The following is a 16,847-nucleotide window of genomic DNA, read 5'->3' as shown; positions in this document are numbered from 1 at the left end:
CCGGAGGACAAGTCTTCAGTACTATTGTTGGAATGTTGTCAGGGCCTTTGCAGTATTAAGTGCATCTAATCATTTCTTGAGATCATGTGAGTGATTCAAATTGGCTGAAGACTAGCATCTGTGATGCTGGGGACAACTGAGGAGGCCGAGGTGGATCATCATCTGACTGAAGATGGTTGCAAATGCTTCAGCCTTGTCTTTTGCACTGATGTGCTGGGTTCTTTCATCTTTCAAGATGGAGAAATTTGTAGAACCTCCTCCTCCAGTGATCTGTTGGATGTGGGCTTGCTTAGCTCTATCAGCTGCTGCTTGGCACCAAAGTAGTCCTGTTTGGTAACTTTGCCAGGTTGACACCTCATTTTTAGGTATGCATGGAGCTGCTGTTGGAATGCCCTCCTAGACTCTCCATTGAACCAGGGTTCAAGTCGAACATACGCCCCTTTACCTACCAAACTACACCTGCATGCTTGGCGGTAACTTATGAACAAGGGCACATAAGTTCCTTGAATATCAACACTTTCTAACTGCTCAAATTCTAAGAAACGCTCTGTATTCTGTTCCTCCTACCAATGTAAATAACTTCACACTTACCCACATTATATTATATCCAGGAGAAAGTGAGGACTGCAGATGCTGGAGGTCAGAGCTGAAAAATGTGTTGCTGGAAAAGCGCAGCAGGTCAGGCAGCATCCAAGGAGCAGGAGAATCGACATTTCGGGCATAAGCCCTTCTTCAACTGTGCTTCAACTCAGTCTATCTAAATGCGTCCTCCTCACAGCACACATTCCAACCATGTTCTATGTCATCCAAAAAGTTGGAATTATTACAGCTGGTTTCACACTTCCAAATCTATAAGTTGTAAACAGCCATGCTCAAACACTGATCCTTGTGATTCCACTGGTCACAGACTGCCAACCTGAGAATTGGCAATCATTCCCACTGACTGGTTAACAGGCAAAAAACAATCCTCAATCCATTCTAGTATATTTAGTCAATTCCATGTAGAGTCAAAGAGTCGCAGAGATACGTAGCACTGAAAGTCCAGCTCATCCATGCTAACTAGATATCCTAAATAAATCTAGTCCCATTTGCCAGCATTTGGCCCATATCCCTCTAAATCCTTCCTATTCATATACCCATCTAGATGCTTTTTAAAGATTGTTATTGTACCAGCCTCCACCACCTGCTCTGACAGCTCATTCCATATATGTATCACTCTCTGGATGATAAAGTTGTCCCTTCGGTCCATTTTAAATCATTCTCCTCTCACCTAAAACCTATACCCTCTAGTTTTGGACTCCCCCACCCCAGGGAAAAGACCTTGTCTATTTATCCTATCCATGCCCCTCCTGATTTTATAAACCTCTATACAGTCATCTTTCAGCCTCTGATGCTCCAGGGAAAATAGTCCCAGTTTATCAGCCTCTGCCTACAGCTCAAATCTCCAACCCTGGCAACATTCTTGTAAGTCTTTTCTGATCCCTTTCAAATTTCACAACATCCTTCCTATAGCAAGGAGACCAGAATTGCACGCAGTATTCCAATAGTGGCCAAACTAATGTCCTGTACAACCACAACATGACCTCCCAATTCCTATACTCAATGCGCTGACCAATGAAGGCAAGCAAACCAAACTCCTCCTTCACTATCCTATCTACCTGCAACTCCACTTTCAAGGAACTGTGAATCTGCACTCCAAGGTCTCTGTTCAGCAACACTCTCCAAGACCTTACCATTAAGTGTGTAAGTTCTGCCCTGATTTGCCTTTCCAAAATGCAGCGCCTTTCTAAAATGCAGCACCTTACATTTATCTGCCACTCCTCGGCCCATTGGCCCACCTGATCAAGATCCTGTTGAACTCTAATGCAACTTTCTTCGCTGTCCACTAGTCCGCCAATTTTGGTGTCACCTGCAAACGTACTAGCCATACCTCCTATCTTCATATTCAATCATTTATATAAGTGATGAAAAGCAGTGGACCCGGCACCAATCCTTGTGGCACACTGCTGGTCACAGGCCAGTAGTCTGAAAAGCAACCCTCCATCACCACACTCTGTCTTCTTCCTTCGAGCCAGTTCTGTATCCACATAGCTAGTTCTTCTTCTGTTCCATTTGATCTAACCTTACTAACCAGACTACCATGGTGAACCTTGTCAAGCACCTTACTGAAGTCTATATAGATCATGTCCACCGCTCTACCCTTATCAATCTTCTTCAAAAAACTTAATCAAGTTAGTGAGACATGATTTCCCACGCACAAAGCCATGTTGACTATCCCTAATCAGTCTTCAGTTTTGTTCGCCAACCTCCTTTGTGGGACATTTTCAATGGTCTTCTGAAAATCCAAATACACCATATCCACTGGTTCCTCCTTACTGACTCTGCTGGAACATCCTCAAAAAGAAACTAAGAGTGTCAAAAATGATTTCCCCTTCATATTGACTCTCCCAATCAGACAATTATTTCCAAAGTCCAGTGGTCACATTCTTATACTGGTACACAATCCTTTATCCGAAATCCCCAAACCCAAAAAGCTCTGAAATCCAAAGTTTTTTCTCGTGAAGTTTTTTTCTCCATAACAAGGTTGTTTGGCATGCAAACAGTTAACCCAGCTTCACATCCACTCAACCCATATCACTCAGATATGACGTGGGGGCATGGCCCATCACTGGCAAGCATCAATTCCGTCTCAGAGCTCGTAGTACTCACAGGATTATCTGCTGTTCGGTAAGTTTTTTTTTATTTAACCGTTAAACTGTCCCTTATTCTGAAATCCAAGAAATTCTGAATTCCAAAAACCAGCTGGCCCTGAGGGTTCCATTCTTATATTTTCCCAACTACTGAAATCAGATTAACAGTTCTGTTGTTCTGTCTCTCTCCTTTTTTAAACATTGGAATTAAATTTGTAGTCTTCCAAACTGCAAGCATCATTGTAGAATTAATAGCACTTTAAAAGGTGATCACCAATGCATTCACTATCCCTATAGCCATTTCCATTAGCATTGTCGGGTGAAAATCATTGGGTGCTGAGATTTGCTCATTTTCATTCCCATTAATTTCTCCAAGACTACTTTTTTGACTAATATTAATTTCTTATAGTTCTTCACACCCCCTGTGCCATTAGGCCTCAACTATAACAGGGATACATCTAGTTCTTGTTCTGAAAATACTGACACAAAATGTTCATTAAGTTTCTCAGCCATTCCTTGATTTCCTATTGGAAATGTTCATGTTTTTGCCTGTACTACATCTGCATTTGGCTTTTAAAATCTTTTTTTTCCATATAACCCTAAGAAGCTTTTACAATATATTTTTACGTTAATTTCTAGTCTGCATCATTTTCTATACTTTCGTTTTATCAATTTCATGGTCCTCCTTTGCTGAATTCTAATATTTTTGGAATCCTCGGGTTTACAACTTTCTCTAACAACCTCCTCAGGCTGCTCTGTTCTTCTAATACTATCTTCCCTTGTTACCCACAGCTCCCTTGTTTTTATATTGGATATTTTTACCTTAAACCATGTCTTTTGAAAACCAAACATTAATTATTTTAATCATAGTCATTTCCTATCTACCATCAACATTTTAATGTACTTTTTCCAATCCACTGCAGTCAACTTCTTTCTCTTACTTTCTTAATTGTCTTTGTTTAGATTTAAGACTCTGGTTTCAGATTAAACTACATATTTTATCAAACTTATTTGAAAATTCTTATTATACTGCATTCACCTTTCTAGAAAGATACTTCTGCAACAAGTTTATTAATTAGTCGTAGAGTCAAACAGCATGAAAACAGACCCTTCTGTCCAATCTAACCTAGTCCCATTTGCTGATCAACAAGGTTCCTTCATATAAACAGAAATTGTGGAGAAAAGTCATCAAAACTTTAGCAATATAGTTTATTTGTATGGGTTACAAAATTAAAGAGTTGTGTTCAATGTAAAACAATTAATTCACATGAAGATTCCCAAAACATATCACGTTGTCATAGAGAATTGCAAAGGGAGTAGAGGTTTTGTTTGTTAAGGTTAATTGGATTTTTCTCACAGATTTGTTTCAATAGAGTCCAAATCTCATTGGATCAAGAAAGCCAATAAGAGATAGTTGTTGGTCAATTCTGTATTTTAAGCAGATAAAATACCAACTGTATCATTCACTGTGTGGAATGCAGGTGAATCTAATGTTCAATTTGGAATTAGTGATGGAAAGAGCAGCTGGAACATTTGCCTGGTTTGCAGCTAAAGGAAAAAAAATCTAGTGTCCTCAAACCTTGTAAGAGCAGTTATTAGAGTCAGCTTGGAAGCTGCAAGGATGATGTTGGATACATGTTGGGAACCAGAATTAGGAACAAAGGCATCCAGAGCTGTATGATCATAAATAAAAGTTGAAGGGTCACTTAGCTAAAGAGCTGAAAGAAAGATCCCCATAAAATTTGACTTCACAGAACGCTGAGAACAATAAAATTTGGGAAGAGCTGTGACATATTTATGGGTTGAGTCCCTAAAGAAGTTAATGTAGCTTCAAGATTGTCATGACATATAATAAAATTATTTTTGGTTGGGGGGGGGGGGGGTGAAAATGTAGAACTGATAGCATAATTAATTGTAAATTACGGTATTAAGTTGACAGTGCCTAATTCACATAATTCTTATGAAGCTTGTTTTTCTTTTAAGATGTGAAATCTCACGGCCCAGTTTGCTTAATTGCTGGAAGTTTGAATTTTTATTTAATTGTTAGGAGCCCTATCAGAGCTATTAGACAAAGCCATAACACCTGTTTCTTCGGGCACCAAAAGTCTTCCCAAGTTTCTAATGTTATGGGCAGGAGATGTTTTTCATTAAATAATATTTTTGCAGTTCATACTATTTTAGTAAAGGACAAAAGTATACAAGAGAAGGGATCAAATTCCCTGTTCAGGCCCCTTAATGTTAAAATGAATTGACCTCAAGTGATGGGCATTGCTCTGCCACATTTAGGAAAACCAGGTCTACGTGTTGCCCGACAGGTTGTCCTTAAAGGGATGATTGCAGGCTGTAATCATCCAAGTAAGATTATAAAATACATATGGCAGAACATGGCACAAAATAAAGCAAGATTTTTCCTCTTGACCCCATATTGAAAATTCATGAACCACTGCTGGCCACTACTCACCCAAAGTCACACTTCATTCTCCTGATCAACACAATGCAACTAACCTCTTTTAATCATACTTCTGCTATCCTGTCTCCACCTGCCACATTTACTTCCTAACCTGATCATGTCCTGTCCAGTTGCCCTTCTTTCTCATTGACTTAAGAGTGCCATGCACATGTACACATACACACGCAATCATGTGACCATCACTAGTGCTTCATCTGTTGTTGCTGTTGACAGCTTATCAACTGTAATTGATGATTCATAGAATCATAGAATCCCTACAGTGTGAAATTGACACCAGCCCAATACAGTAGTGCCACAGGCATTATCATTTAAGCACAATGATCACTGTCTGCATTCACATTATTGAGCTACATTTTTAGATCTCAGTGATTCCACTTACAGTCATTGTCCAAAGAACTGTCCTTTCTGGGATTGCCATCACTCCAGCATTGTCCTGGAATCTCCAGGAATCTCAAGGTTAATCTCTTATGAGTAATCAAACAGTAAATAGAAACTATAATATAATTCTTTTGTTTTTATTTAGTCATGTAAAGATTAGAGAAGGGTAAAAGTACTGAAAAAAACTACCCTTAGAGACATCAATCCCATTCCTATTGGAATTATTGTGAGTGGACTTTAGATGAGGTTAGCATCAAGCTCATCTCAAATTGCTCCCACTTTATCCTAGACTGGAATAGCCAACAGACACAGATTGAGTAAAAATTAACCATTTAAGTAAAGTACTGTGGGGTTCCTGATAGAACTTTACCCTAGTGGAATTTAAATTCATTTAGTGATTTAACTCTTAGATGGAAAACTTACTGATGGCCACAAAATCATCATTGATTGACATAAAAATTCATATAGTTCACTAATTTCATTTAGGGAAGGAAGTCTGCCATCCTTACATGATCTGGTGTACAAGTGACTCCAGACCCATGGCAATGTGGTTGACTCTTAACTGCCCTCAGAAAATTGGGGATGGACACCAAATATTGACAATGGTCAGCAATACCCTGGGTGTTTGCAGACTCTAGAAGCTGCATTCATCGCCTGCAAGTTTCCCTTCAAGCCACACACTACCCTGATTTGGAACTATATTGGTGTTCCTTCACTGTCATCGTCACAATCCTGCAGCAGTTCAAGAAGATGATTCAGCACCACCTTGTCGGGGCAATCACGGATGGACACCAGTGATGCTCACAACCCCTGGAAGAATTAAAAATATATATTTTGCTTCTCTCCAGCCCAAAGCATGTTAGTTTCTGACCAAAGTTAATTGATCTGAAATGCTGAGTTCAGAACATGATTAGGCTATTCAGCACCTGGAGCCTGTTCAGCCATTCAATGAGATCACGGTTAATTTGTGGTCTAACTGCATATACTTGCCTTTGGCCTATATCCCTTAATACCTTTGCTTATCAAAAGAATCTATCTCAGATTTAAAATTAACTGATCCAGCTTCTGTCAGTTGTGGAAGAGAGTTTCGAATCTCTATCACCGTTTATGTTTCGAAGCGCTTTGTAACATCTCTCCTGCCAGTCTGGCCCTAATTCTCAGACTATGCCCCCTAATTCTAGATTCCCCAAACAGTGAAAATAGTTTATCTTCATCTACCTTTGTCTGTTAATATCTTGAAGACTTTGTTCAGATCATTCTTTAAGTTCTAAATTCTAGAGAAATTCTAATTTGTATAATCTCTCCTCATAATCTAACCCCTGAAGTCAAAGTATCATTTTTGTTAACCTATGTTGTACCTCCAAGACCTAAAGTGTGGTGTCCAGATCTGCTATAGTTCTCCACGTGGAGAAAGTGAGGACTGCAGATGCTGGAGATCAGAGTCAAAAGGTGTGGCGCTGGAAAAGCACAGCAGATCAAGCAGCATCGGAGGAAAAGGAGAGTCGACGTTTCAGGTGTTTATACCCGAAACGTCAACTCTCCTGTTCCTCTGAGGCTGCCTGACCTGTTCTCCAAATGGAGTCCAAATGAGGTTTTGTATCCTTGTGCTCCAATCCTCTAAATATAAAGGCCAGTATTCCATTAGCTTTCTTGATTATTTTCTTCATCTTTTTCTGACATTTTAAAGATCTTTGCACCTGAACACCCAAGTATCTTTGAACATCCACTGTATTTAACTTTGTACCTAGGAAGTGCCATGATCTATCATTTTTTTCTCAATCCAAAATGGATAACCTCATGCTTGCTTACATTGAACACCATCTGACATACTTTGCCCATTCACTTAAGTCTATCAATATCCGTTCGTCCTTTTATGCTGTCACCTATGCTGTCTATAATGCTGTCTACTTTGTGTCTTGAGTAAATTTTGCTACATGTTTTTCTATGCCATTATTCACATCATTAATCCTTGTGGGACACCACAGTTTCTCTGTCCATAGACACTTAGTTGGGTATAGGAGGTGTCTTGTGGTGCAGTAGTAGTGTCCTTTAGGTCAGAAGGACTGAGTTTAAGTCATGAGTGTGTCATAAAATCTTTGAACAGGTTGATTAAGAATGTCCCATTGCTGAGACGGCACAGTGCCAAGGACCTGGGTTTGATTTCACCCCAGGCAACTGTCTGTGTGGAGTTTGCACATTTTCTCCATGTCTGCATGGGTTTCCCTTAGGTGTTCTGGTTTCCTCCCACAATCTAAAGATGTGCAGGTTAGATGGATTGGCCATGCTAAATTGCCTATAGTGTGCAGGCTAAGTGGGTCAGCCATGGGGAATGCAGGGTTACATGCAGAGGGTGGGTCTGGGTGGGATACTGTACAGAAGGTCAGTGTGGACTCGATGGGCTGAATGGCCTGCTTCCACACTGTAGGGGTTTCTATTTTAGTATTCTATTTTATTTGAGATTGCAATCTTTTGTCAGAATGCAAATGTATGCAGATCTGCATGTGTTACATACTATACAAAAGTGGTATTAATATAAATAAAGTAATTCCACATGGGCGGCACGGTGACTCAGTGGTTAGCACTTCTGCCTCACAGCGCCAGGGACCTGGGTTTGATTCCAGTTTTGGGCGACTGTGTGAAGTTTGCACATTCTCCCCATGTCTGCATCAGTTTCCTCCGGGTGCTCCGGTTTTCTCCCACAGTCCAAAGGATGTGCAGGTTAGGTGAATTGGCCATGCTAAATTGCCCATGGTTTTCAGGGATGTGTAAACTAGGTGCATTAGTCAAAGGAAGTGTAGAATAATAGGATTGAGGAATGGGTCTGGGGGGGATACTCTTAGGACGGTCAGTGTGGACTTGTTGGGCCAATCACTTGTTTCCACACTGTAGAGGATTCGATGAGGCCGGTATCCTGTCACCAAGTCACCCTTTATTTACACATGGAGAATCCTTGACACTAATCCAGCTTCCTCAGAGCTAGCGCTGAGTGAACAGGACCACTGACACTCCTGTTTATATTTTTTTTTTCTGTTTTCTTTTTTTCTCCTGTTTATATTTTTTTTTCTTGTGAAAGACACAAAGTGCACCAATCTTTATTCAAATTCCACCACCAGGAAGATAGGAAGACACCCGGGTGGCCAGTGACAAACACTGCCCTTCACATCAAAGGGCAGTGCTGTGTAATCAAAACAGTGAAGGGGAGGGTAGGGACTAAATCAAAATAGAATTGGAGGGAGAAATGATGCACTCCACTCCCTGCGGCGCCCACCTCTCCCTGAACTCCTCCAGGGTGTTGGTGGACACCGCGTGCTCCTTCTCCAAGGACACCCGGGCCCTAACGTACACTCCTGTTTATATCTGTCAGCCAGGGCTCCCTGATTGGACCAGATTAACAACCCCAATCAAAGAACTGATACTTTATGAGGTCCACCTGGCTGCCCTTGTAACAATCACTACATACTGAAATTGAATGCAGGGAATGTGAAATTATACATTTTGATAAGAGGATACAATGAAGGGTACAGTTCTAGAGAGGGGGCAGGAACAGAGAGTCTGGAGGGGTGGTGCGAGTAATTCAAAACGTGCTCACCACTGAAAACAAAAACGATATGCTGAGGCAATTTGATGTTGGCAAATGTGAATTTTTGATATTTAGAAAAACTGTGGCAAAATGTTTTGATAATTTGTAACTAAAATAGGTAAAATCACATAGTGTTCCAAGACCAGAGAACTACTCTGTCATCAGAGACAATTGATGGTGGGTCACTATGTCTCAGGCAGAGGAAGAGGTTGAAAAGGAGAGTCCTTCAAGGTATCTACAGCTAATGCAGGACTTAAATCTATACTGTTGGCATCACTCTGCATCACAAACCAGCCATACAGCCAACTGAGCTAACTGATCCCCACAACAATAAATGGTTCAAAACAATGTAGAGTTAAATATTACATTTGTTTTCTTAGTCTGGCACTCACTGTACAGATGGGTTTTATTGACAAAAGATTGATGCTATCATTCAGAAAACATCTTTTCTGAAGTGATGCATACAGAAGGATTTATGCTATACCTGCACAAGTCATTGAAGATGGCATGTTGAGAAAGAGATTTTAGAAGTATGTGGACTGTATAAGTTAAGGCACAGAGAATAAAAGTGAGGAACATTTGATGAATCCTTTGTAAACAGTGTTTTTGTCTCAGTTTAGGATACACATTTTCAAATGGATGTGAATGTATTGGAGAGGTTACAGTAAAGATTCACGAGAATGTAGCCAGGAGTGTGGGATCTTATTTCATGGATAGATTGGGAAATCCAGCAGTGGTTCTTCAGGAAGAGAAAAGTTGAGTGGAAGAATCGATCATGGCTTAACACAACACCTTGGAAGGTAGTGAAGATTACAGAAACTAGGCTGAGGTGACTGTGGGATTGAGAATTTTCAATTTGCATAACTAGGAGCCGATAAAAGTCAGCAACCATATGGATAATGGGAAGTGGGGCATTGTAAGTTAGGACATGGGCAGCAGAGCTTTGGGTGGTTTCAAGTTTTACAAAGTGGTGCATTTGATTGTGGACTCGCCTCTTGTGACAGTGTACAGAAAAGGTTTACCAGGGAATTGCCTGGTTTGGAGGATATTCGCTCTAAGAAGAAATTGGACACATTTGGTTTATTTTTCAATAGAATGTCGGAGGCTGACGGGCGACCTGATAAAAGTTTACAAAATTATAAGAGGTATGGTTAGTGGATAGTTGGAATCTTTTTTCCCCCAAAGTAGAAATGTTAATTACTAGGGGATGTAGGTTTAAGGTAAAAGGGGAAAATTTAAAAGAGATGTGAGAGACAATTTATTTTTATACAGATGGTAGTAAGTGTCTGGAATGTGCTGCTAGAGGACATGGTAGAAGCATATACGATAGCAACATTTAAAAGGCATCTTGACAAATGCGTGAATAGGCAGGGAATAGTTGGATATGGGCCGCATAGAGGCAAAAAGGTTTTTAATTTAGTTGTGTGTCAGTGCAGGCTTGTTGAACAAAGGGCCTATTCCTGTGCTGTACTGTTCTTTGTTCTTCTTTGAATCAATATCTGCAAGTCAGAAAGAGTGGAGGAAGATGCAAAAGATTCTTTTTAATCAAAATGTGTGAATTCTGACTGCAGAGTCGTGTGTGATACCCTTGCCCAACACAGAATGTTTGATCGTGAATGTTAAAAAAATGCTATCACAATTTGAGAGATACCTTGTTGTCCCTCAGCAGAATATTGTTTTCAATACCCTGAACTTGTAGTCAGAGCCAACAGAATAGATCTTGACATGGACATTCCTGACAGTTGCTCACAAATTTTTTATGCAGCCTTTGGAGAGGAGACCAATTTGAATCTACATCTAATACTGTATTGCCATATGAATTCAGAACAGGAGCAGGCCATCAGTCTTGGTGCCTGCTATGCCATTCAAGACGATCATAGCTGATTTGATTGTAACTTCAAATCCACATCCCCACCTACGATTAATTATCTTTCACTCTCCCCCCTTGTTGCTATCTATCTATCTCAGTCTTAAAAATATTCCACCAGCTGCTTCCACCACCTTTTCAGGAATAGAGTTCCAAAACCTCACAACTCTCTGGCAGAGAAAAAAAAGCTTTATCATTGTTTTAAATGGGTGATCCCTTATTTTTAAACCGTGATCCCTAGTTCAAAATTCTCCCGTAAGAGGTAGCATAATCTCCACATCTACACTGTCTAGACCCTTCAGGATCTTTTATGCTTCAATCAAGTCACCTAATGCTCTTAATGCCACTGGGTAAAAGCCTAACCTATCCAACCTTTCATCTTGAGATGCACACACCCACACCCATACTCTCACTTAGTCAGTCACTCAATTACTCACTTTCAATCTCTCTCATTATCGCTCTCTTCTCTCTTTCTTCCAGCTACTGGTCTGTAAACCCTCATTGAACTGCCTCCAACACATTTACTTCCTTAATTAGATGACCAATACTATGTGCAGTACTCCAAATATGATCTCGCCAATAGCGTGTATAATTGAAGCACAATCTCTCTGCTTTTGTATTCAATTCTCCTTGTGATAAATGACAACATTGGATTTTTTAATTACTTGTTGTATCTGAATACTAACCTTTTATAATGAATGCACCAGGACCAGACCCCTTTGCATCTCAGAGATGTGTGTTACTCTCACCATTTAGAAAATATAGTTCTTTATTATTCTTGCAATTTAGAGCATACACATTTTCCAATAATAGACATTTGCCATATCTTTGCCACTCAGTTAATCTATATCTTTTTGTATCCTCATTATATCCTCTCTGCTTGTGGTACAGGAGACCTATGGTATCTGTGGGAATAGCAAGAAACACTGATGCTCTTCAAACAGTCAGCTTTCTGAGCCATGTAGAGTCTAAAGCAAGAAATTTGATTTAAATCACGTCCTGATTAGGAAAATCAGATTAGGTTAAGGAAGAGATTTCCAATACTAATTAACTTCTGAACGATGAATAGTAGATATAATGCAGCCGGGTCTATCACGAATGCCAGCCTCCCTTCCATTAACTCTGTCTACACTTCCCACTGCCTCGGGAAAGTAATCAACATAATCAAAGACTCTTCCCACCCTGGTTACAGGACAGCTAGATAAGGTGGTTAAAAGGCAAATGGAAAACTTGTGTTTATTGGTCAAGGCATTGAATGCAAGAGTAACAAGATTTTAATGGAAGTATATAAATTGTTAGACCATATCTAGAATACTGTGTGTAGTTCTGGTCACTGCACTATTGGAAGAATGTGATTGCACTAATGAGCATGCAGAGGAAAATCATAAAGATGTTGCTTGGGCTGGAGTGATACAGTTATGTAAAGAGTTGCGATTGTTCTTCTCAGAGTAGAGAAAGTTGAGGGCTGACTTGGCTGAGATGCACAAAGTTATGAGCGTATAGACAGGCTAAATTGGGAGAGACTTTTCCCCTTAGTAGAGGGATCAATAACCTGTGACACATTGTTAAGAAAAGAAGGAGGATGTTTAGAAGCCATTTGAGGAAAAATGTTTTCACCCAGAGGATAGTGGGTATCTGGAACTCACTACCTAAAATGGTGGCAAAGGCAGAAACCCTCAACATTTAAGAAGTAATTAGAGAAGCACTTGAAACATCATAGCATCCAAGTCTATGGGCCAAGTGCTGGAAAATTGGTTTAGAATATATAGATGCTTAATGACTGGCACGGACACAATAGGCCAAATGGACTTTTTCCTTGTCGTAAAAACTATATGATTCTAACATTGAGAAGTTATACTTTTAAAATCAGACAGTTGTTTGGCAATAATTATGTCTGAACACATTATTTCAAGTTCGCTCATTGCTGAATTTACCAGCCCTAACTTTTCTGTCATATTTAATGAGGAATTAGTGGTCAAGTACTCTAAGTTCATCCATATATATCTCTTTTAATGCCAAGTTTATCAGTGAGAACATCTATGGAGAAGCAGGGTATCCCTGACAGCATATTTGGTTTTGTGTGTTTAAATGTGTATGCGTGTATGCTAGATGTTGCTATCCAATTCACTTGATAAACCTGAAAGCAGTATTAACTTCGCCATTACAAATTCAAGTTTGGGGCCACCACTATATATGTTTTGGTTATATCACTATAAACTGACCAGGACAAACTTGGAATTATATGTTCTATAATACAGATAATGTTAAAAATTGTTCTTATCTACGGTTCTAATTTCAAAATTCAATTTTTATTTAGCAAAAGATAAAGGTGAAAAGAAGCTGTTTGGTTTTGCATTTACACCACTGATGCGTGACGATGGTACAACACTCTCAGATGACGTCCATGAACTGTATGTCTACAAGGTAACTACAGTTCTCTTTGATTTCCTATACGTGGTTCTGCTATGACGCGACAATTGTGTTCCTCTGCAAGCTCGTGCTATAGAAGATCACGCGATGGAAAACTTCTATAGAAAATCGTACTGTAGAAGATCATTAATAGAAAATCACTATACATGTTCAGTAGAAAGTTTGCGTTATCCAAACAATATCTACAATTCGTCAATCACGTTATATCCAATTCACGCTGATGAAGCGTGCATTATAGCAGAACGACCTGCATTAGACATAACCTCTCATCTTATGTTGCACATTAGTTTAAGTGTGGTATCCTGTCAACAGCCATTCTTACTACAATTCAGATTCAAACTCATTCAACAGTCCTTTCAAATGGCTGTAAACTAGAATATTCAGCAATCTGTTATGGGTGTCAGTGCCTCCTCCTAGCTCCAACAATCAGTTGGAATCAGACATACTGGGGTAAAAGACACACCCTGTCATCGTCTTTAGCACAGACATTCCCCCCATTTAAGACTCTCAGGATCCTCCCCAGTGATATTCTAGTTCAGAGCCCAAAGTCCCTAATGGTTGACAGAGGCATCAACACATTGCTCATTACTGTTCCGCAATAGTATTCTAAAGTCAACCATTCTCTGGTTTTAACCAATGACGTGTAATGTGTTGAAATATAGACAGATTTATATTCTAGTGTGCAGAGATCAGATTCTTCTTAGCCCTTTGCCACTGGCCTTCATTACAATGTCATTCTGCACCTCTCAATTTAAATGCAATTCACTTTGATTTTCCTGCTGTGTGTGAGGAGCCTGGTGATGCTACAGTTGTTGTCTGTGGGTTATTATAATTGCTATAGGTAATAATTTATTGTGGCCAGCTTTCAAACAAACATAGTTAGAATCAATTTTGAACTCATCAATTTGAAAGCATGTGAACCTGCTGTAATTGCCACAAAATGATTTATTTGGTAAATGCAGATATTTAATGAAGCAAGAACATGCTGTTGGCATGGCAGATTCTATAAGTAAATGTAATTAATTGCAAAGCTCTCAAAATTCTGGTTTGGATAAGGTTAGTGGTTTCAAGGTGGCATATCTTTAGTACATTTACCAACACAGCACAGAATGAGACCATTCAACCCAACATGCTTGCACTGCCTCTCTAAAAGAACAAGTTTAATTTTGTAGAACTGTAAATCATTCATGCAAAGCATTTCTCCTATTTTGTTTTGCCAGTTTTTGTTAGTTTTGCTTCCATAATCCTTTCAGGAAGCATTTGTAAGATCATTATAATTCTCTACATGAAAACATAATGGCAATTATCACCATTATGAAAGTGAAAATTTTCCTGAAAGACTGACCAGAAACCTGCCGTAGCACATTGGCTGAAGGATGGAATAGAAATGCTGCACTTGCAAGTGACAGGTTAAGCTTGAGAACTGTTCTGTGGGCATTCTCTCAGTATAATAAATGTATTGAGTTCGGTCCTGTAATGCCCTATTTGTAACTCTATTATGGTATCAGCACCATTATATAAGTGATACAATCATCATATTTCAATGAGTCACTGCTGGAGACAGCACAATAGAAGCCAGATGCGACACGCTACATATCCAGTTACTTCTGCATGGTCCCCCATGCTGGTCCCTTCGACTGAAGAGGCATCTGACCCAGCATTATCACATTGAAATTCAGCCATGTCAACTGATGTGGTGATCAATTTTCAGCTTTGGGCTATGCAGATCCATGCCATAATCACTTGTCATTTGCCAAAGAACATTAGTTTGACTGCAAGAAGGAAAAATAGCTTGAACATAAAAGATAGACCATCATATAGGCCAAGTAATTTACAATAATATCTGCTGTGGTAAAGTCCTCAAGTTAATGGGATATGATTTCCCACACACAAAGCCATATTTAATATCCCTAATCAGTCCTTGGTCTTTCCAAATACATGTAACTCCTGTTCCTCAGGATTCCCTCCAACAACTTGCCCACCACTGATATCTGGCTTACCTGTCTGTAGTTCCCTGGCTTTTCCTTACCAACATTCTTAAATAGTGGCACCACATTAGCCAACCTCCATTCTTCCGGCACCTCACCTGTGGCTATCAATGATATAAATATCTCAGCAAGGTGCCCAGCAATCATTTCCCTAGCTTCCCACAAGGCTCTACGGTACACCAGAACTGGTCTCATAATCTATGCATTTTAAGACATCCAGCACTACCACCTCTTTAATCTGCACACTTTAAGATGATATCTTAAAGTGTCCAGATTAAAGAGGTGGTAGTGCTGGACATCTTAAAATGCATTTCTTCAAGTTCTTCAAGTTCTCTATCTTCCATATCCAGTAAACACTGATGCAAAATGCTCGTTTAGTATCTCACCGATCTCCTGTGGTTCCACATATAGGCGGCCTTGCTGATCTTTGAGGGGCCCTATTCTCTCCCTAGTTACTCTTTTGTCCTCAATGTATTTGTAGAAACCCTTTGGATTCTCTTTAACCCTATTTACCAAAGCACCATCACCATTATGAAAGTGAAAATGTTTTGCCCTCATGATTCCACTGCCCTTATACTCCTCTAGGGATTCCCTGCTGTCTATACCTGACTTATACATCCTTCTTTTTCCTGACCAGAACCTCAAATTCTCTAGTCATCAAGCATTCTCTACACCTACCAGCCTTGCCCTTCACCCTAACAGGTTCTGTACAACACTTCCACCCTTTGGTATCACATCCTACTTGTGATAAAGATCAATTCAATATTTTTACTGTTTTTTTGTTGAACTGTACCTTTAAAAGAATAATCATTTACATTCTGTTTTAGAAACGTATATCATATCTCAAAAGAGATCAATTAGCTTATCAACATAATGGTTTGTGTTATTATAAAATTGATTACCAAAGCTTTGGCTTACCAATCCGTCAGCTGAGAGGTATAGTGAAAGCCATGGATTGTGTCACGTTATGGTCTTTCAGCAAAAGGATGAAGTTGCAGAAATGAGAAGTGTAGAGAGGATGATAAGATGAATGATGGAGAATAATTATAGAAAGAATAAAATTAACCTTGGAATTTTACTTTGCAGTGTGATGAAAATAGCACTTTCAGTAACCATGGGCTGTACCTGGGTCTTCCCTGCTGTAAAGAAGACTTCAGTGGCTGTGCCAATATTCCATCCAGTCTCATATTTCAACGAAGTACCAAGGAGTTCTTTTGGATCTCAACTCTACTCTCATCCACTAAACTGACACAGAATGGTAATGCTGTACTACTTTATGTTATCTTCTGAAGTTTTCAAAGCTGGTTTAGGTACTACTTGTTTCTCACTTACAGGTATCCAAATCAGTACTAACCCCTATTAGATGCTGGTGTAAGAAGGCTTAACATCTCAGATTTTTGTCTGCTATCTTTATCATGGTCTTAATGGACTTATCCTTCTGACG

At 39.5% G+C, this 16,847-nt stretch overlaps 1 protein-coding gene across 4 annotated transcripts in view; it reads left to right on the top strand.

Annotated features, from left to right (window-relative positions):
- The window catches only part of dock3 (dedicator of cytokinesis 3), a 980,202-nt gene that overhangs the window by 662,142 nt on the left and 301,213 nt on the right, over window positions 1-16,847 (top strand). For all 4 annotated transcript variants that reach the window (XM_043708482.2, XM_043708483.2, XM_043708484.2 and 1 more), the window contains exons 17-18: window positions 13,303-13,409; window positions 16,490-16,661. In XM_043708482.2, the coding sequence (XP_043564417.1) occupies window positions 13,303-13,409; window positions 16,490-16,661 (279 nt within the window). The remainder of the gene's footprint in view (window positions 1-13,302; window positions 13,410-16,489; window positions 16,662-16,847) is intronic.

Source organism: Chiloscyllium plagiosum, unplaced genomic scaffold (assembly GCF_037043375.1).
Source record: "Chiloscyllium plagiosum isolate Xiang-an unplaced genomic scaffold, Cpla_swu_hap1 HiC_scaffold_14, whole genome shotgun sequence".
Taxonomy (NCBI): Eukaryota; Metazoa; Chordata; class Chondrichthyes; order Orectolobiformes; family Hemiscylliidae; genus Chiloscyllium; species Chiloscyllium plagiosum.
Note: the sequence above shows the minus strand (reverse complement) of the source record. Positions and strands in the feature narration are given on the sequence as shown.